The sequence below is a fragment of the Petromyzon marinus genome, chromosome 23, assembly GCF_048934315.1.
Source record: "Petromyzon marinus isolate PM22_M1 ecotype Great Lakes invasive population chromosome 23, UKy_Petmar_22M1.pri1.0, whole genome shotgun sequence".
In the NCBI taxonomy this organism is placed as follows: Eukaryota; Metazoa; Chordata; class Hyperoartia; order Petromyzontiformes; family Petromyzontidae; genus Petromyzon; species Petromyzon marinus.
Window position 1 is genome coordinate 5055310 of NC_133689.1, and position 20131 is coordinate 5075440.

General features: G+C 48.2%; 2 protein-coding genes across 5 annotated transcripts in view; both read right to left on the reverse strand.

Annotated features, from left to right (window-relative positions):
• Positions 1-854: 854 nt before the first annotated feature.
• The window catches only part of LOC116945217 (extracellular sulfatase Sulf-2-like), a 155262-nt gene continuing 135985 nt past the window's right edge, over positions 855-20131 (reverse strand). For all 4 annotated transcript variants that reach the window (XM_032959510.2, XM_032959511.2, XM_032959512.2 and 1 more), the window contains 7 exons: positions 19017-19155; positions 16655-16751; positions 15304-15398; positions 13719-13900; positions 12012-12154; positions 11422-11545; positions 855-3809 (listed from right to left, as the gene is read on the reverse strand). In XM_032959510.2, the coding sequence (XP_032815401.2) occupies positions 2833-3809; positions 11422-11545; positions 12012-12154; positions 13719-13900; positions 15304-15398; positions 16655-16751; positions 19017-19155 (1757 nt within the window). In that variant the 3' untranslated portion in view covers positions 855-2832. The remainder of the gene's footprint in view (positions 3810-11421; positions 11546-12011; positions 12155-13718; positions 13901-15303; positions 15399-16654; positions 16752-19016; positions 19156-20131) is intronic.
• LOC116945221 (extracellular sulfatase Sulf-1-like) overlaps positions 3674-20131 on the reverse strand; it is a 371767-nt gene continuing 355309 nt past the window's right edge. The window contains exons 17-18 of the mRNA XM_076068978.1: positions 9836-9869; positions 3674-3809 (exon numbers count right to left, since the gene is read on the reverse strand). Coding sequence (XP_075925093.1) covers positions 3779-3809; positions 9836-9869 — 65 coding nt within the window. The 3' untranslated portion in view covers positions 3674-3778. The remainder of the gene's footprint in view (positions 3810-9835; positions 9870-20131) is intronic.

Genomic DNA, 20131 nt, shown 5'->3' on the forward strand with positions numbered 1-20131 from the left:
CGAGCTATTATTGGTGGAGTTAGGGCTAGTGTCTGGCTGTGGTTGTTGTTAGTGTTAGTGCTGTCGTTGGGGTTAGTACTAGTGTGGTTTGGGTTAGTGCTAGTGTGGTTAGGGTTAGTGCCAGTGTGGTTAGGGTTAGTACTAGTAGTGTGGTTAGGGTTAGTACTAGTGTCTAACTAGTATGGTTGGCGTTAAAGTTAATGTGGATGGGCTTGGCCTAGTGTGGTTAGGATTAAGGCTATTGTGGTTAGCGCTAGACTATTATCTGGCTGGCTAGTGTGGTGGTAGGGTTAGGGATAGTGTCTGGCTGGATAGTGTGCTAGTAGGGTTAGGGATAGTGTCTTGCTAGATATTGTGACTTGGGTTAGAGCTAGAGTGGTAGTAGTTATGGTTAGGGCTAGTATCTGGCCGGCTAGTGTGGTGGTAGGGTTAGGGATAGTGTCTTGCTGGATATCGTCACTTGGGTTAGGGCTACAGTGGTAGTAGTTATGGTTAGGGCAAGTATCTGGCCGGCTAGTGTGGTGGTAGGGTTAGGGATAGTGTCTTGCTGGATATTGTCACTTGGGTTAGGGCTACAGTGGTAGTAGTTATGGTTAGGGCTAGTATCTGGCCGGCTAGTGTGGTGGTAGGGTTAGGGATAGTGTCTTGCTAGATATTGTGACTTGGGTTAGGGCTAGAGTGGTAGTATTTATGCCTGGCTAGTGTGCTCCACCATCTAACTGGTGCCTTCCCCCATTGCCGAGGCAGGCATTTTCACTGTTCATTGACTCGTCAATATTAGCATACAAATATTGTAAACACAAATATTGTAAAACGAAGGGAAAAAAAACATCACAAAATGTAAAGGGACAAAGTAAACCACGGTATGCACTTTAATTCAAGTAACAAAACAACATAGCTCTTGTCGAATTTCTGCGGTTCATGAGAAGAAAAAAATACTTTGGGGCCTTCGAGACCACTGCAGAGCAGTGTGTGTGTTTTTTGTCATTTGTTCTTTAACAAAAGGAGTTCACCTCCCCGCATTATGACTCGTGTAATTAATACTGAAACGACGACACAGGAACAGACAAGGGGGTTAACATTTTCTCAAGAACCTTCGGAGACATTTCATCGACCGAACAAACCAGGTTTTTTTGGGACAGAATGCCAGCTACACGGTGCGTACACGTGGCCTAAAATATTAAATATCCAACGCCTTTAAAATGTGGATTTTATTTTACAGTACAGCCACTTTTACAATCCACCTACATTTACTTCCAAAGCAGACTTCACAACTAAATTCACACAAATGTTATCATAAGTATTATGCACTATATACGTAACAAAATGTTTTACCCCATGCTTTATTCGAGCGCTGGGCGGTGGTCATAACCATTTGTTTGTCTTGAGCCAGTGGGTGTTAATTCCACATTTCCACGGCGGGCCCAGTCTGACCTTTAATAAATAACAATGTCAAGTATATATATCTCTCTCATCAGCGGTCGGAGCTGTTGAAAGTCAATGGCAGTACAGTATACGATTTCAATAGACTACACGGCAGATTTACTAGACATGAAAAGCGTAGAAAGCATTTTGGTCAAAACTCTGGCCCAATACATTGACTGATGACGACATTGTTTTTATCGTGCGTGCGTGTTGCTCGTGACAAATATAGGAGAATATGGAGATACCCAAACGTGTGATATTCTGCCTAAAATGCTTGCCCTCTAGTGTGTTGAGGAGTACGAAAAGGCACCGTGTGGAATGTGCCGTAGTGCCGAAAGGCAGACTTTTTGACCTGTGTAGATAATGAAAGAGAATTTACCTCACGTCGAATGTCAGACCTGGCATAGCAAACAAGGGAATCAAGCCATTGGGTAATGTCAGACGTTTGAACTGCAATCGTAATGCTCCGAACTTACGCTCTGAAACGTTTTGGATGTTAAAGTGCACTATAAAATGTATCAATGTACGCCTATTTGCACTGTGTTTTTAAACATATAACCCACAGGATGTCAAATAAGGTACAATTGAAGGCATATATATACACACACGTACACGCGTTATCATCCGTAGACATTTATGAATAGGTACCAAAAGAGCGGTGTATTTTAAACACCCGCATTTACTGTGTAATATTATTGTTAATTTAGTATGTGTGCGACGTCTAAGCGGAGCATTTAAACAATTTCACGTGGTCAAGTCAGTCGCGTTTTTTCCCATACGAAGTCGCAGCCAAAGAATAACAAAAGCACTTCACGCACAGATAAATAACCTTCAGCGTTCAGGGCATGGCAACCGCGAAATGAGCGCCGTTCATTTTTACGTGCCTGGCTGTCCTCTCTCTTGAGAGAGAGAAGACCGCATTTTCTCTCTTACGTTCCCATTAAGCCCCGATTTGGTCAAATTTGCAAGTGAGCCGTGCCGTGTTGCAGCCCAATGGATTTATCTTAACCCTGTCTTAAAGAAATGACGATTTCTATACAAACCTAGAGCACACTTGCTAATACAATGTTGACAAAATTATGATATAAGGGAGCACCTGTTAAGGCCAGCACAGCACGTGCTTATGAAGGTGGCAGATTTGGTTCAGCACCATGAACGCGTTGCCACCTCCTGTCTGACCGGCGCTTCATGGTTCAAACCACAACACCGCACCGGGTACTTATTCTAGGCTGAGTTGACCTAGGAGAGGCTCAGGCCAGGTTCAGATATCAATTGGTACTGGTGCTGTGCTCGGCAAGGAATCGAATTCCGGTTGGCTAGGATTGTGGCACAGTGTGCTAATCACAGCACACAAAGGTCCCACATCGCCTGTTACCGCACACACTCACACGCAGGAACGCCGCGGTGTCACTGATGATCATGAATGGGGATGAATCCTTCTCCGCTGAAGTCTGGCTCAGCCGTGGACTCTGGGATGAAGCTGATCTTGCTCACGACTCGACTGGATCCCGACGCGTACACCTGATGGCCCTCTTCGCCGGAACCGCCATCGGCATCGGAAAGCCCTTCACGAACGCTGCCGTTTGTGTCGTTCGCAGCCAAGTGGCTGCTGCTACTGCTGCTCTGGCTCCTGCTGCTGCTCCCGTTGTAGCTGCCATCCTGATTCCTGATGCCGGTGCCCAGCCGGTGCTTTCTACTCATGCTGCTGCTGCTGCTGTGGCGGGTTCTGACTTTGCCATCCCTGCCTCGGCCGTCCTTTCTCCTGCTCTTGCCGATTCTGCCGCGGCTAACGCCGGCACTCCCCGCGACTGCATTCGCCCTGTCCTGGAGCCACCCCAAGTCCAAAGGACCAAGTCCGCTGGAATCCACGGCCGCCTCCCTCTCCTCGTCCTCATCATCCACCGTCTCCTCCTCCTTCTCAGCCACCTCGAGCATCAGAGACGCGCCAGATCCGTCCTCGGCGTCCGGGACCAACGGCGCTGTACGCTTGGCCGCGGCGGGGGACGGAGCTGAGGCGAAATCGGTGGCCGCGTTGCCGGCGGCCGCGTGCGGTTTCATCTCCGTGCCCCGGCTACCGTGCAAATCCCGAAGCAGTTCCACCACAGTGTCCACGTCTAGCCAGAAATTAGCCCAGCCGCTGTCGCTGTTGCTGGCCGCGGCCGCCGAGTCGAGTGCGTGCGGGGGGTCGCCGTGGTAGCGGCGCGGAGGTGGTGGAGGATGATTATGATGGTTATGGGGAAGGTGATGATGGTGGTGATGAGGATGATGATGATGGCCCAGGATGGAGTTGTGTCCGAAGGACGGGTCCCCGTGACTCCACGGCCACACGTCCTCGTCCAGGCCTGCCGGAGTCTTACCCTTCCCATCCGTCCCAGATTTTTTCCCTGCGCAACAACAACAAAAGGTTTACAAAAATGACCAAAGTGACTTTGCATGCAGCTAAACAATTAGCCTAGGGGTGTAACGATCTGTCACAATTCGATTAAAATATTAAATTTTTACTTAACGTAGCGACCTCTAATGTCCGGAGGGGTCGCGTGAACCAATGACACACGACACACAGGGTATGAATATATATGAAACACACATATACTTGCATGGGTGAATTAATGCATGTATGGCAGTCGAAAGAATCGTTACACCCCTACAGGTTGGCGACCGTATGTGCCTTAAACACTCGGAAACAAAAATGTCTGTGATTGAAGAGAAAAAAAAAAGCATGCAGGCTTGAAACAAACTCGTGTTAATATCCACAAAACGGTGACTTAACACGGCAAAAGCAGAACAATAAGTCCCAGCATGCTGTGCATGTCACGGTGACACCACCGCATATATCCCTACACGCAGCCTTGTGTTGACTCAGCTGGGGGGGGGGGGGGAAGTTTTCGCCCCCCTTTGAATGCAAGGCCACGGCAGGACGACAAGGCAACAACCTAGGGCTTCGTCATCCCTGCACGAGGACTCATCAGCACAGCGTAGCCGTTATTGCCGTCTGTCTGTGTTCGTTGTGTCGGCTGGTGCGGAGGGGGGGGGGGGAACTTGAGCAGCTCTGGCTGGCCCCTACGCTCACTGTGGGGAACAGATGTGGCGCAAGCCCAAAGCGTTGGCAATCGCAAGTGTGGGAGTTTTCTGTCGCCGATGTAAAACAACAAAAACCCCATCGGACAGATTTCTTTCAAAATAATTTAATAACACGACGAGGTCGCTGGTGGCACTGCGAGAGAAAATAATTACGTGGTGCAAAATTGTGACAATGTGGCATTTTTCACGAGAGCTCAGTACACAGTGGTGACTTTACCGAAAGAGCTAAGAATATGAATTACTGCAGTCACGAAAGCTTTAAATCAAAATTTAGTGGTGGTGGTTTTAGCCCATTGGGGCGGGGGCCCGAAGCATGAACTCCGAGTGAGATAGAGAGGTGGCAGAGATGAGATTAACGTGAACAGATAAGAGGCGCAATGAGATGAGAGAAGAGAGATACAGCGAAGAGCCATGAATGTGAAATGAGAGGAGATGTATACAAGAATTAGATGTCGGGAGATGTGGGATGAGCAATTGGCATTTCATGGACACAAGAGCGGAGCTCAAATACTTGTTGAGTTTTGTACGAGCACTACTAAAAGGGCAGCAGTTTTGGGGTTAGATTTTAATAACAAAAAAGACGGTGCACTGCAAACCCCGATTGTTTTAATTCGGTGAAATGTGATGCAAAAAAAAATATTAACGTGTCTGTTTTTGGCAATCGAGTTTTACTTGCCGTCAATAAACTGTGATGCGTACTCAGTCAAATAAATGTGATGAGGCAAGAAGAAACTGTCACAGCCGAAGCGCTGCTTCATCATTTGTGGATACCCCATTAATATTAACACGATTTGGGCTCGAACAACAGGGTGTGTTGGCGAGAGAACTGATTAAATAAAGCATTGTAAAGTTATAATCGCAACTCTGCATGCGATTTCAATACTGCCTTGCTTTCTAAAAAATTTTGACCGCTCCCTCCATACGCAGCCTCTTGTATATTTCAGCCCATGAGTATGCTCCGTATTTTTATACACAGTACAGTGGAGTAGTTCATGAGCCTAAGTGGGGGTCGTTGGTCCCACCTGGAGTAGCAGGATCCACCTTAGCCAGTACTCCATTAATTAATCTTAATCTGGATGCACCACTCATGGGCAGTGCCCATCCGCGGACAGAAATATTACCACGTAGGCTTTCGTGACCAATATCATCCATAATATAGGGTTTTTTTTTGGTTAGATCACGTAAATATAAATGTGCCGTTAAACCCGCCACCACCCGACACAGGCACGTGAAAGGGCTCACAAGTGACATCATCACATCTATCCCTTTATTTAAGGAACGAAACAGGAGGATTTCTCCACAAATCTGGTTGTCGCCTGATGAAGCTGGTTGTAATTACTGGCGAAACGTCGCACCCAGATTGTATATGTTGTGGATTTGCTCAACACATCGGTGTGTGGTACTCTCAACGAATTGGCATGTTCTGTTTACGTCACAAACCTTTCTTTAAAAAAAAAACCCTATATTATGGAGAAATATTACCGTACATAGCGTCCGTTTCATAGACACGTTTGTTATCAACGCTAATCCTGTAGATGTTTCGCATCACACAAGTATGCGTTCTCTTCTCCAAAACGATACTCTCCATTAAACACGCTTCAACGGGCATTCATCTCGTCACGTCGTTAAACAGAAGCTACCGCGACAACCTTGCTATCGCACGTATATGTAATCAAGAGACGCACCGCTTTAATACTAATTTAAAAAAAAACATTGCGAGGATTCGTCACACCACTGGGTGGTACCAATAATCAATTTGTGGGCCAATGTCTCAAGGACCAAAATGAATAAATAGCGCTCGGCGGTCGAAGCGGCAAAGCGATGGCAAACGTAGCGCTGAGCAGCGCGGGTGACGCATTCAACCTGCATTCCCGCCAACGCAAATTCACAATCGGCTCACCGTGCAACAGTTAAATGTTCATGACAACGTAAAAGTTCACTGCACTCGGCAATATAATTAAGCAGATAATGCAGCCCCACTTTAGAAGCAAAAAGTATTTTTGTTACACATCCCATCAGCCACATGGGCTTCGAAACAATATTGTTTGAAAACAAGCCAACTCTGGACCGGTTTCGACATGCTTTGCCTCATCAGCAGTTGACATTCTTTAGCCCAATGCTGGTGATCTTCCTGATGTGTGTGTGTTTTTAAAGGCAAGGAGCCTTCCTTGTGAAAACAAAAATTCCCAGCTCCTCACTCTTTGGTTCTTTCGGCAGCTCTCGCTTGGCGACAAGTGATGTAATTGTTAAGTGTTGTTTTGTAGAGTACTGTAAAGTAACAACATAAATCAGCAGGCATTTCAAGTGCTCAAAGCGGAAGTGACTAAAGATCCAACACTTGGCCAAAACAGAACCATGAGGCTCTTCCAAGTACGTACAACTATTATGTACGATCATTAAATTAATTAATATGTGAATATGTTTTGTGTCTCCGCATAAACCGAGTCTCGTCTAACAGTGTAACCAACGGGCGTCCAGGACCTCGTTGACCCAGCAGCGACTGGACTTGGTGTGGTTTTTGTACAATATTGAGTATCGCAGCGACCAATGCAGCGCGATGGCATAATGAGCCCTTCTAGCGCCGATTCGATTGTAGCGCTCGTTTCTCCAGGAACGCAACCTGAGCGCTAAGCGAGGTCTGCCCGTATTTTACGAGGACAATTCAAACCGGGTCACAGTGCCGTCCAGTGGTGGCCGTCCCCGAGCACAAACGTAACGATTGCTTTGTAGCTTGATGTTGTTGATAATATTTAACTCTGGGTTCTTCCCACGTGCCGCCAATCTCTCAGCTATAACCTCCTATATTTAACCACACGAGAGAGCCATTATGAGTGGCGGATCGAAGCCTGGGGGTAGATGGAGGGGGTCCTCAGTACCTGCAGTCCCGTCTGGCCCCTCACACGTCTGGTAGATACATACCTTGCGCTCCTCAGGCCAGGCCCTGCTAGCTCGACCTAGAGTTTTTCATTCTACACTCGGCGGTAGTAGTAGGGGCCTTCTCGAGTATGGTGCCTAAGATGTGGAACTCTTTTCCGCCGGTCCTCAGAATGGCTCCGAGCACCAGACAGTTCAGGAAACTCTGCAAGACTTTTTTTTTCTCTTTTAGCTTATCCATGAGTATGTCCTCTCATTTTTTTAAACATGTGTTTTGATTTTAAAGGTAGGACTACCTTCGTTTAATTTATACCATAAAGTATTGCGATGCACTCTTCAGTGAGGGCGAGTTTTTACTAGAAAAAAAAGGCATTGCATTAATGAATGTTACCAGATGACATACAGTGCATGTTGTTTTTATGACAGGGCCAATTTTTTGAAAGCTTAAAGAGAGGTATGCCTCTAATTATTTCTGCTTAGAGCCCCCCCCCGCCCCCCCCAATGGTGAAAGTACCAACCCTGCTGGTGACCATTTTCCTTGGAAGCTAAGCAGGGCAGGGCCTGGTTAGTTATTTCACGTGTGGCTTTGTGGTGGTCAGGAGAAGGCACTCTGAGTGTTTCCCGAGCCATATGCGTGGTGGCTTTTCTCCAGCCACTCCGGTTTTCGTTCCCACATGCAGCCAAACTCTCACTCATAGAATCGGTCAAAATAATCCAATGTTGCGAGACTCTCCTGAAAAATAGTCTTAAGGTGGCATCATTCTGGGATATTTTAAACCTCCTCTAAAATGAGAGCATCAGTGCAGCAAGCAGGTTATTGAAATGACAACTTGCGTGGAGTTTCAGTATTCTCCTCCTGCATGCGTGAGGCTTCTCCAGATACTCGGGTTTCTCCCACGTGCAAAAAAACCCCCAACAACTTGTTATAGAATTGGCCAAACATACTAAGCAGGAACCTCTTGCTTGGGAGGTCTTGAGACTCCTTTTTGGGAAAATGTAGAGCATGTTCGCCGGGTTATAAAATGCACTCTTTAACCTGCATTATAAAAGCAACGATGGGGGATTTGTATTATAATCTGGTAGGCGTGACCAGTCATCTCAGTCGGTCAACGCATGGCCCCTGGGTCTGTCCCACGACCTCCTGTCAGCGTGGCCTCCAAGTGCACCTGGCCTGCCACAGGTGCCGCGGTGGTGGTGTCACCGTCACTTGATGGCTAATGACGGGTACCGGTTTTGATGTGACCAGACTTTTGTAACTTTATTGACACCGGGAACGCGTTTGGCATTCCCGAGGGCCTTAATATTCTGTATCCTCATCCAACCACTTTGAATAGTTATTAGCTGCGTTTGGGCCACACGAAATAGCCACTCGTGTAAGCATTAAGTTTGTTTAACACGTACCCTCTGGGGGTGCTGCACAGGATACGGACTCACCCAGAAGCGGTGCATTGACACGAATAAAACAATTAAAGTATAATTAAAATATGTAAACACCCAAAGCACCACCCACGATCAGGGAACAGCGAGTTTCAATTTAAAATCAGTTAAAATCCAATAACACAGGGGGATTTATTTTTTAAGCACAAGACTCGAATAGAAAACCAATTATCTCCTTAAATCTCTCTGTTTATGGGAGGACAAACATTTGCTTTTGCGCTTCAGCCAAATCACGGTGGATTATTTAAAACAAACAGACGACACGCGTATCGTGATGGCACCAGGAACCACTCTTGACACAAGCAGTGGCTGCGGCAGTGTTATCGATTGAGCCCGTATAGACATGACTTCATGATACTCTTTTTTTCCGGTAAAGTCACGTAGGTAAAAAATAAAAACAAAGAGTATGAATCCTTGCAGTCACGAAAGCTTCAAATCTAGAAAAAAATGACTTCATGATGTCAAGGTAAGTGACGTCAGTTCAATGACATCATGTCCACTCTTTTTCCCGCCAAAAGTGGTGTCACTTGACACCGGGTGACATCCGTTTTGCGAGTACGAAGACATGTTATCGCAAAACGTAAACTACCCGTTTGAAACAATTATAACGACTCCAAAATCATAAGAAATTATAATCTGAAGCTCATCCCTTAGCGATGAATCTCGTATCAATAAAATCGTTTTCGATGCAACTTAATGCTGTGTATGGATTTGGACATTACGTCAAAAACCTTCCGGGACAATGCACCAACAGTGGGAAATGCATTTCGGGATACGTTGAACAAGAGACGCGACGGTGAACTCTCGCCGGTGGCACCGCGTGGAATGCAAGAAAAATAACAGAAAAAAAATCACAACAACTTAAAACCAATGGCCTTAACGAGCTCATGCAAAATGAAAATCACAGCAACCAACACGCTGGTTATGGCCATGCTGGCTGCAGCGATGAATGGACGATGGAGCTGGAAATGAGACAGCACGCGAATGGGAGGTGGATTATGACCACACAGCCTTGTACCTGTAATTATCATAGCTGCTGTCACCTTTGAAACCTGATTGCAAAGAGAAACACAGACGTTAACAAGCGGCATTCGCACGGTTTAGTTGTGAGAAGATTTTCGGACGTCGCAATTAAAAAAATGCGAAGTGGATCGCGGTGGAGCGTTGTGAAGCGTGCGCCGAGTTGTTTAAATTCGCGAGGCGTTAAGAAGATTTCAGCTCCGCCTTCCCGCATTGTCCAGCTTGTCACGTTAAGACTCATCTGCAGAGGCGCGTGCTGTTACGTGTGTTGTGTGTTTCGCACAAACAGTGAGGTGATTCGCAGACCGGGACACTCCTCTGGGAGTTACTATGGCACTCCGCATCCACCTCGCTTGAATTTTGCAGATTCTTTTGAAGCGGCCAGGGCGGTGGCTCAGTTCAAATCGCGGTTTTGGGTTAACTCAAGCCCATCATCAATCATCATCACCACCACCATCGATACAACGAGTACCACTTTGTGGAAACATCAACAGTGGTTGTCCTCTGGAGGGAATCACCCCTGCCAAAGGAATGTGGAATTCCCATCATGACCTTAGTGTTGTAAGTGGCAGAAAAGTACCGCCTCAATGCTCGTTTGAGCATGAAATCACTTTTGACGTTTTTAAATTTGTATTTCTCCTCCCTTTGTTGTAGTTTAAAAGTGTTGCTGGACAATCGTGGACACACGGCCTAGGTGTGCATCTACGAGATCAGAGCTGTGTGGCACGATGGGTCACATTTTCCTGCAAACTCGTGGACGCGGAACAACACAACGTCGATGTGTCAATTATGCATCGCAACCAACGAATACTCGTAGAACTGGAGTGGGTAGGGTAGGTGGATCAGTATAAGATGATGAATGTAAAGTGAGTGGGGTCGGTGTATCAGTATAAGATGATGGATGTAAAGAGAGTGGGGTCGTTGTATCAGTATAAGATGATGGATGTAAAGTGAGTGGGGTCGGTGGATAAATACGAGATGATGGACATTGATCGAGTGTGGTAGGTGGATACTATAAATATAATATGGATGTAAAGTGAGTGGGGTAGGTGGATCAGTATAAGATGATGGGTGTAAAGTGAGTGTGGTAGGTGTATCAGTATAAGATGATGGATGTAACGTGAGTTTGGTAGGTGGATCAGTATAAGATGATGGATGTAAAGTGAGTGTGGTAGGTGTATCAGTATATGATGATGGATGTAAAGTGAGTGTGGTAGGTGTATCAGTATAAGATGATGGGTGTTACGTGAGTGGGGTAGGTGTATCAGTATAAGATGATGGATGTAAAGTTAGTGGGGTATTTGTATCAGTATAAGATGATGGATGTAAAGTGAGTGGGGTAGGTGGATCAGTATAAGATGATGGATGTAACGTGAGTGTGGTAGGTGTATCAGTATAAGATGATGGATGTAAAGTTAGTGGGATATTTGTATCAGTATAAGATGATGGACTCTGAGTGAGTGAGGTAGGTGCATGAGTGTGCGTGCTGCTGCAGGGTGATGAGTGTGAGTGAGTAGGGAGGGGGTATAGTGGGTTGTGAGTGAGTAGGGAGGGGGGGGGGTCGCTGTGTGGGATGACCACTACCTGTGTGTGTGTTGCTGGGGGGTGGCTCGCACTGGCCGAGTCCCCGGCAGGCACGGAGCCCAGCGAGCTGAGCGTGGAGGGCGCCGAGGGCGCCGCGCTCCAGCGTGTGGACCGCGTTCTGCATCTGCGTGGAAACGGAGGCGGTGTTTTCCATGAAAGTGCTGTTAGCGAGCACCTACGAAGGTGGGCACGGCACACGAGGGGGTGGGTCGCCAGCTCCACGCCCCGCCGCCTTTGTCTCCCCAGTGCTGATGATTACAACTCCGCACAAGGTACTCATTCAAGTCTGAGTTGGGGTAGCCGTGGACCGGGACAGATATTTACCACCGAGGCATTGACTTCAAGTTGTTGTATCGGTGTGTTTCCCGTAAGGCATTCGTTTCACATTGTGTATTGGAGCACCGTGCCGCGGAATTCCTCGGGCGTGTTCAACGTTTCTCCTGCACGGCGCCAAGCGCCACAGCCCGATCAGCCCGTAAGCCCTGGCTGGGGCAATCGAGGCAAGGTGACGCGCAGGCGAGGCTCGCAGGCGGGGCGGTGGCGGAGGGCAGGCAGGCAGGCAGGCAGGTAGGTAGGCATGTGGAGGTCACCTGGTAGGGGTCGGTGTTGAGGTCGAAGTACTCGATGAAGCCGGTGGCGAACTCGCAGAAGAGCGAGTTGTGGCTGCTGTTGAGCGTGCGCACGCACCAGTACGTGTTGTTGTTGGAGCTCGTGCACGCGCAGAACGTGCCTTCTGCTGGCAGAAATTTAAAAAAAAAAAGGTGTGTGAGGGGGTTTGGTTTTTGTTCGTTCGTTCGTTTTGTTTGGCGACGAACGGGACGACTCGAACGACGTAGCCGTGCACCTCCGATTAGCACGGCTGGACACGTACGGTGCGAAAGAAGTTCAACGAACATACATTGCGTTCACGTGCATAGCACGGAGTGGGATTTAAAAAAAAAAGATTATGTCCAAAGTGATCCAGCCCAGGGTTTAAATAGTTTACGCGATTGCCTCAGCCCCGGTGACCAATGATGGTAGAAAAATAAACATTAATCGCGCTATATTCATTGGGTCTTTCGGTAAAGCCACGTAGATGGAACAAGAAAAAAATATATCTTTTTTCCTGCCCCAGTAGCTCTCCCGCTATATTTTTCACCTGATGACGATTGCTTGTGTTGCGATCGAAACGTCGTGATATTGTTATTATTTTTATCATTTATTCTATCTACGTGAATTCCTGCAGTCGTGAAAGCTTTAAGTCAATAATTAATAGCGCTGTGCGGCCAGCCATACCAATGGTCCCTACAAATACAAAGATCCCCCGTATAGCCTTAACAGACTGTAAGGGCGAGTGCTGTTACCAAGTGGCACCTATGAAGGCCGGCATGGCGCGCGAGAGGGCGGGTGGCCGACCAGACCACCGGTCCCTACAACGCCCTCCTCCCCCGCCACCCCCCCACTACGATCCCCCTCTGGGCCCCATCTCTTCACCCCCACGAGGTGATCAAGGCAGCCTTATAGAGATGTCACATGTCCCATGCTTCTCGTTAGGAAGGCATTCGTCGCATGCTGGGTATCGGTGCGTTTTGCGTTTGCGCCGAATTATTTTGCCGCATCCGAGCCGTCATCGATCTGACCGATAAGGCAAAAACTGTACTGCGCGGCGCACTACGCGAGGCATTATTGTGACAACAAAAAAATATTTCAAGGAACTTTTTGTCAACGTTCCACGACTCCCGTCACCACGGTGACCCTCCGCGCTGCTAAAATCACGGCGCTAAACTACCCACACTCGAATTTTGATTTAAAGCTTTCGTGACTGCAGGGATTCATATTCTTGGTTCTTTCGGTAAAGTCACGTAGAAGGGAAACAATAAAAGAATGAAAATGTAAAACAATAAAATTCTCACACTCGGCCCGGATTACACGCTCGTCGCCCCTTTACCGGCAGACAAATGCCCTCTTGCGGGCGGTCACGTGCTAAGTCACCTTGTGCCAGACAGCAGCCGGCGGCTGCCACTGGAGGGCTAGGAGGCGGTGGGGAATGTGCCACTTTTTAAAAATACGTTGAGCTGAGATAGCGACGACTCGATTCGCTTATCTCTTGGAACGCGCTCCGGGGTGCTTCCCCCCACCCCGCGTCAAGGAGTGCGACCTCGATCACAAACAGCTCACTATCGTTATCGTCGTCAGGTGACACACAGGCGACCGAGCGAGCGCGACTGAGCGTTTCGCGCTTATTATCGGGAGCCACGTGCGTGCGTGCGTGCGTGCGCGCGCGGTGCGTTGCGTTGCGTGCTGCCGCGTGAACGCACGCGTCCAGTACGGCGGCGTCTGCCAGTGGTCGTTGTCGTGGGTGAAGCAGGTGAGGCCCGGGAAGCTGCACGCCTCTCCCTTGCGGTGCTTCTTCTTTCGCAGGCGCTTCTCCTCCTTTTGCCGGCGCCGCTCCTCGCGCAGCGCCTTCTTGCGCTGCTCCGCGCTCCACACTCCCTTGCCGCTGCCGCCGCAAGCGGGAGAGAGAGAAAGAGAGGATTGGTGGATCGCGTGTAGGTTTGCTCGAAGTCACAAACTCGCCCGCCGGGCTGCGAGGTGGCCAGGAGATGGCAGTAGAATCACGTGGGAGCCAGTAAACAACAACAACTCGGATTTATACCGCGCCCAAAAAATGTAACTAAACGTCTCGCGGCGCAGGTTTATTTTAGCCTAGGGCAGTTGTCTCTGTGCGGCGCAAGGTGAACACAGCACCGGCCTGAGAGTGGGCATTAGTCTGCGAGTAGATGTTGGTTTTTCCAATTAAGTAACGTGCAAGTATCTTTTTTTGGCAAAATTTGTGGATGTTTGAACATTATCTCTGCGTACACGTAGGAATTTTATCTCAATAGTTAGGTTTTCTCTCACACTAAATAACCTCCTTATGAAAGGAACTGAACAAACATATTAATGCAGAACCTGCGTAAGGATATAGTCTTAAGATACTCAATGAGGCTTTCCTTGGACAAATTCATAAATAAGTAACAAAATAATAAGTTATCGTGGTGGTTTTGTTTGTGTGTGCGTGCACAGGCCCGGAAAATCACAACAATGTATGATACAACTTAGATTCATGGAGCATCTATAAGCAACTACATCTTAAGATGCAATACGAAGTTTAGGACATACGCATCACAGAGGCGAAAGGGAGTGCCGATAAAATTACTCGATAGATGAGAGTGAGGCCCACTGAGCTCTAAAGCTCTTTTTCAGAAGCGACCTGGCCACAAATGATTCCCCGATGAAGTGGCTTATCAGGTGGAATGTATAGCAGCCAAACACTCTAACGGCATCCTGCATACCGAGCGAGGTAGTTAACATCTCACCACCGTGGCACCCAGAATAGGAAGGCCTTGAGCCTGGACTAGTCATACCGTATTCTCCAGATAATAAGATGCACTTTTTCCCTCTGTATTTCAAGTCACAAGTTGGGGGGTGCATTTTATATGGAAATTTGGAAGAGTGCATTGTCTTCCTGCGGACGTGTTTTAATCTAGTTGTTCAGAATCATTGTCCAGAAGACGGCTGTCCATAAGTGATACCTGACCACCCACCTAGGGGATAGAAGTCACCACCAGCCGTTCAGAATGATCTTCGGGGAAAACATCTCTCCCCAATGTAAAGTAGCGCGATTGTAATCATCTTTCGGAAGATGGATCTCAATGGTACCGTACCCTAACGTGCACTCAATTTCTTAACTTCATATTTTACAATATTGTTTCCCGCATTCCAGGGACGTCGTATTTTCTGAATTTTTTTTTTAAATGACCCCAACGTTCGGGGGAGCATCTTACTTTCCGGAGGGTCTTATAATCCCGCAGAATACCGTGGTAACTCAGGACGTGACAGAGCACAAAGGTGAAGGGATACCTTTTCTTCCCACAGTCGCACACGTCCGGGCGTTTCTTCTTCAGGTGACCTCTCACCTCCCGCAGGAACTTGATCTTATCCTGCAAGGACTCAATCTGCAGAGAGAGAGGGATTTGCTCATCCAAACATTATTACTTACATTTAATAATTATGATTATTTTTACACGGCGTCGTTCACCCAAATCGAATCTCAAAATGAGCCAAATTTTGTGACGCGTGCAGTTTTCACCACGGACAATGGGGAAGGAGCCGGAGCCGTCGCTATGAACATTTGCACAAGCTCTGTAGTCCTGCATTGGGATGTTAGACCCATCTCCATCAATGACTCTTCATGCTATTACAATACAGTGCACGTCAGCTGGTGGAGTGGATCATGGGGTGAGGGCACTCAGCTGCCACCACTGATATTCTGGGTTCAAACCTAGGTCCTGCCGGCATTTTTGGCACCAGGGACCGGTTTTGTGGAAGACAATTTTTTCACAGACCGAGGGGGGGGGGAGGGGGGGGGTGGGGGGTCATCATTGGGTCTTTCCCCCTTTTCAAAGAAGCTCTCCAGCGACGTTTGTGTTTTTACTCATTTTGGCTCGGGGTTAGCTTGTGGGCTTACCAACACTGTGACTGAGACAAGTGCGCAGTGCGGGAAACAAGCCCGGACGGGAGTGGTAAATAAAATAATGGGCGGGCCACGCGCGGACTAAAATAAGTGTCGGATTCTGACTTCTCATAAGGAGCGCGCAACCCTAGACCCCTCGCATACGCAGTTGACAGTAGGGTTCGCGCTCCTATGAGAATCTAATGCCGCCGCCGCTGATCTGACAGGAGGCAGAGCTCAGACGGTAATGCGAGCGATGGGGAGCGGCTGTAAATACAGATGCTGATGAAGCTTCATCTGTCAATACAGATGATGATGAAGCTTCGCTCGCTCGCCCACCGCTCTCACCTCCTGCTGCTGTGCGGCCCGGTTCCTAACAGGCCACGGACCGGTACCGGTCCGCGGTCCAGGGGTTGGGGACCCCTGGTCTAAACAACTTTGTTGTTGTTGTTGCTCTTGTTAGTTTGCACATTCCCACGCTGTAATGCTCAGACAATAAAGTCTGAGTGTGAGTCTGAGGCCACATGCGTGGGGGAATTTAAAAGGTGTGCCTCCTAGCTGGGGATAAAGAGGCCTCTCAATGCAGGGTTGATGCACTGCTAGCTGCCCGAGTATCAATGGGACTTGACGCCCCTGGAGCACAACTGGAATATATTCTGGAGGGGGGGGGAGGGTGGAAATAAAATCTGAAACTTATCAGGGCCCTCTCCCGAGGTCGACTCAGACCTAAAATGAGCAGCTGATGAGGGGGGCACGCACCTGCCGGTCCACAAAGTGACGGTGGTCCTTCCATGCGCGGACAGACTGGTACACCTCCTCGTCGCAGTGAACCGTTCGGTTGAGAAGAAAGAAGCACCTACGGTGGCATAAAAAAAAAACAAAGATTCCCCCATATAGCCTTAACGGACTAAAGGCCGGCATGGCACACAAGAGAAGTTGGGTGGTAAGCACCACGCTCGGCCGCCTTTGTCTCTCTAGTGGCGATGTTTAAACATCGCACCAGGTACTCATTTGAGGCTGAGAAGACCTAGGGGAGGCCCAGGACTGGCCCGAGTTGCCAGGTTCGTAGCGCAGCGCGCTGACCGCGATGCTCTTACCGCTCCCCACAAGCATACGCACACGTGACTAGCACGCACGCGGGTGGGCGGGCGGACGTTACGCGACCAAGAGTGTCTCGTCAATTTCGTCTCTTCAAGCAAGCCTCTTCAAGCAAGTCCACTCCGACTGCGCTATCGGCGTCACGTCGAGAGACGGAGCGTCCAGTTTTTAAGTCTCGTATGAAAATCACAGAGCTGGGCAAGGATTATGCAAAGTTTGCAGATGCAAACGTTAATATTCGTAGTCTATCTATATATGTAAAAGGGAAATTTGTGAATGTGTGTGTCTGTTCGAAATGTTTAGCGTACTTCCCGACATGCAACAAACTTTAAATTTGACGTGTGGGTACTTTTCAGACTGTACACCATGACTGCTGACGTCACGCATCCCCCCCCCCCACATTTGTATTGCCATACAAATGTGTTGCAGGTCTACACCGTTCTTCGAGCAGCATTGCTTTATTATTTCAGTCGTTTACTGCCGTACGCACCCTGGAAGTTGTGTGTGTCTGCAGCAAGCGCGTGTATGTGTACCTGTGGACGCGCACGCGCGTGTGTGTGTGGGGGGACCGGTAGTGTAGTGGTTAGCGCGCTGCGCTACGAACCCGGCAACCCGAGTTCGATTCCCGCTCACGGCTACCGCCGGTGACGATTATTTGAACCGGTCCTGGGCCTCCCCTAGGTCGACTCAGCCTCAAGCGAGTAACTCGTGTGGTGTGTGAACATCGCCACTGGGGTGACAAAGGCGGCCGGGCGTGGTGAATCCAAGTCCCGGGCGAAGCCGGCGAGTAAAGCTATTATAAATATATATTGAAGTAATGCTTGTCACTATTTGGAGATTGTTCTCAATCCCTTGCTGGATAAAGGCAGTGTGGGTTAATTTTCCTCGTGCTCAAACCATTTGTTCCCCCATCAAAGAGCCTTCCGAAGGCCGACTGAAATGTGGTATGAATGAACGCACCTATTAATAAATACAATGCCCGTATTGCGGACTTGATGTTTGCTGCGCATAGAATAGTTGCGAGTAGTCTGTTAAAATCTGCAACATTTCCAAACTGGTGACCACCAGGGAACCCTTTCGGGGGGGGATCAATGGCCTTGAACTGCGTTAGATGCTGCCTCCTGAACAACCCGGACTCCTGCCTCAAAGGGCATGAAGAGACCTTTTAAAATAAAATACCACACGTGGCCACTTTGCATCAATTATTCAGGATGTGACATTTGTGAACTTCAGGCTGGATCTAACCTCCGGGTGCTGAGATCAGTTGGGTGTATTTTCGTGATGTTGGTTTATTTTGTTTTACTTTATGATGAAAATATTCGTCAAGTGTGTTTTAAATTGTTCGCTATTGAAAACGTTCCCACCGTGTTGTCAGTTGATGCCCCGAGCTGTCCAGTAAGGGACTTTAAAGTCACACCTTTGTGCTCAGTCTAATTTTGTAACCATGTTGAGCGTTTAAAACAAATATATAATCTGTGAGCTGCATGATCAGTAGAAAGTCTGCCCGACAAATAGATTCTGATCTTGTGAATCAAAACGTGAAATTTTTTTTTTTTATAGCTTTGATGTAACACGTATACAATTACAAACTACAGACGAAAAAAGCACAAACACAAATTTGTTTTATCATTAAAAAAGAGCCACCGTGTTCTGCTAAAGAAAAATAAAACTGCGGCTTTGATATCCAAAGCGTTGCTAAAAATGAGACCCGTTGCCAAGGTGGAATTCTCGATTTAAAGCTTTCGTGACTGCAATGATTCATCTTCTTTGGTTCTTTCGGTAAAGTCACGTTTGTGTTGTGGCCGAAACGTCGTGAGAATATTATTGTTATTTTATTTTATCAATTTATTATTTTATTCTCATTCTACGTGACTTTACCGAAAGAACCAAAGAAGAAGGTGGAATTCATGAGCCAAACATCCTCTACCCACAGCCCTGGGAGGCGATCATGAGCGGCAAAGATTAGAGGTCACGACATGACTTTCTGGTGACCACCGTGGGGTGAAAGGTCGGAGGCTGCAACCTGTGCGTGACCCTTGTGAGGTTGGGCCTCAGGGCCAGGGCAGTGGGTGTTGCCGTGGCGATAGGTGGTCGTTGGTCGCCTTCGTTGGTGCCTTGTGACAGGGCCTCGGTGCCCTTCTCCATCTCGTTTCCACTCAGGGCTGCGACACAAGCAGGAGGGGGGGGGGGAGACAGAGGAGCGTGGAAAACGCTCGCGAGCAGCCAAACTCACGCGCCAAGAACAATTTGGGTTCTTGAGTTCAAAATGGAATGGCAGACAAACATATTTTAAAACAACCGTCGTAGTACGATGGCGGTGATGACGATGAACAGAAACATGTTTAATTATATCGATATAAACAGCTGCTGTGGGCAAGGGTTGTCAGGGAGCACCCGTTAAAGCTACCAGCGCAAATACGGCTGTCTCATTAGCTGTGTTTATGTTAAGACAATATCATTTTAACTTGTAACGCACCGTCGCACAGCGTTCCCTCGCTCTCGAAGGGAGACAGAGGATGACTCAGAGGCACGAGGAGGAACTACAGACGAGTGGGGAAGGCAGCAACAGTCACGTGGTGACCTGGCACTTAATTCCCACCCCCCCCCCCCAAAGCTCTGTGGGTCCTCTAACTATTATGGTGTTTTCAGCCAATTAATGAGCGTTTGCATGTTGCCATCTCCTGGCCAATGTTACCCCCACCGTGATTGTCTCCCACACAGTCCCAATTGCTACTCTTGACACCCCTAAGTCGACTTAGGGGAGACCCAGCACAGGGTGCTGGGTCGCCCCTAAATCCACGGCCGCAAATCGAACTCAGGACCGTGCGGTCACGGCGCAGCGCGTCACCAGGACACCGACGCTCCACAACACACACACACAAGCAAAATTAAACTTCCCCATTGTCGTCATGAAGACAGTAGGGGAAATCAATGTTAGCGAACCTCTCCAGATATAAATTGGCGCAGGTGCTGTTAGCGGGCACCTATTAAAGCCGGCATGGTGCAGGAGTGGGTGACGTGGGCAGCACCACACCTGTTTGCATTTGTCTCCCCGGTGCTGATGTGTGTGCATCGCACTGAGTACTTATTTAAGGCTCAGTTGACCTAGGTGAGGCCCAGGACCAGTGCAAATAGTCG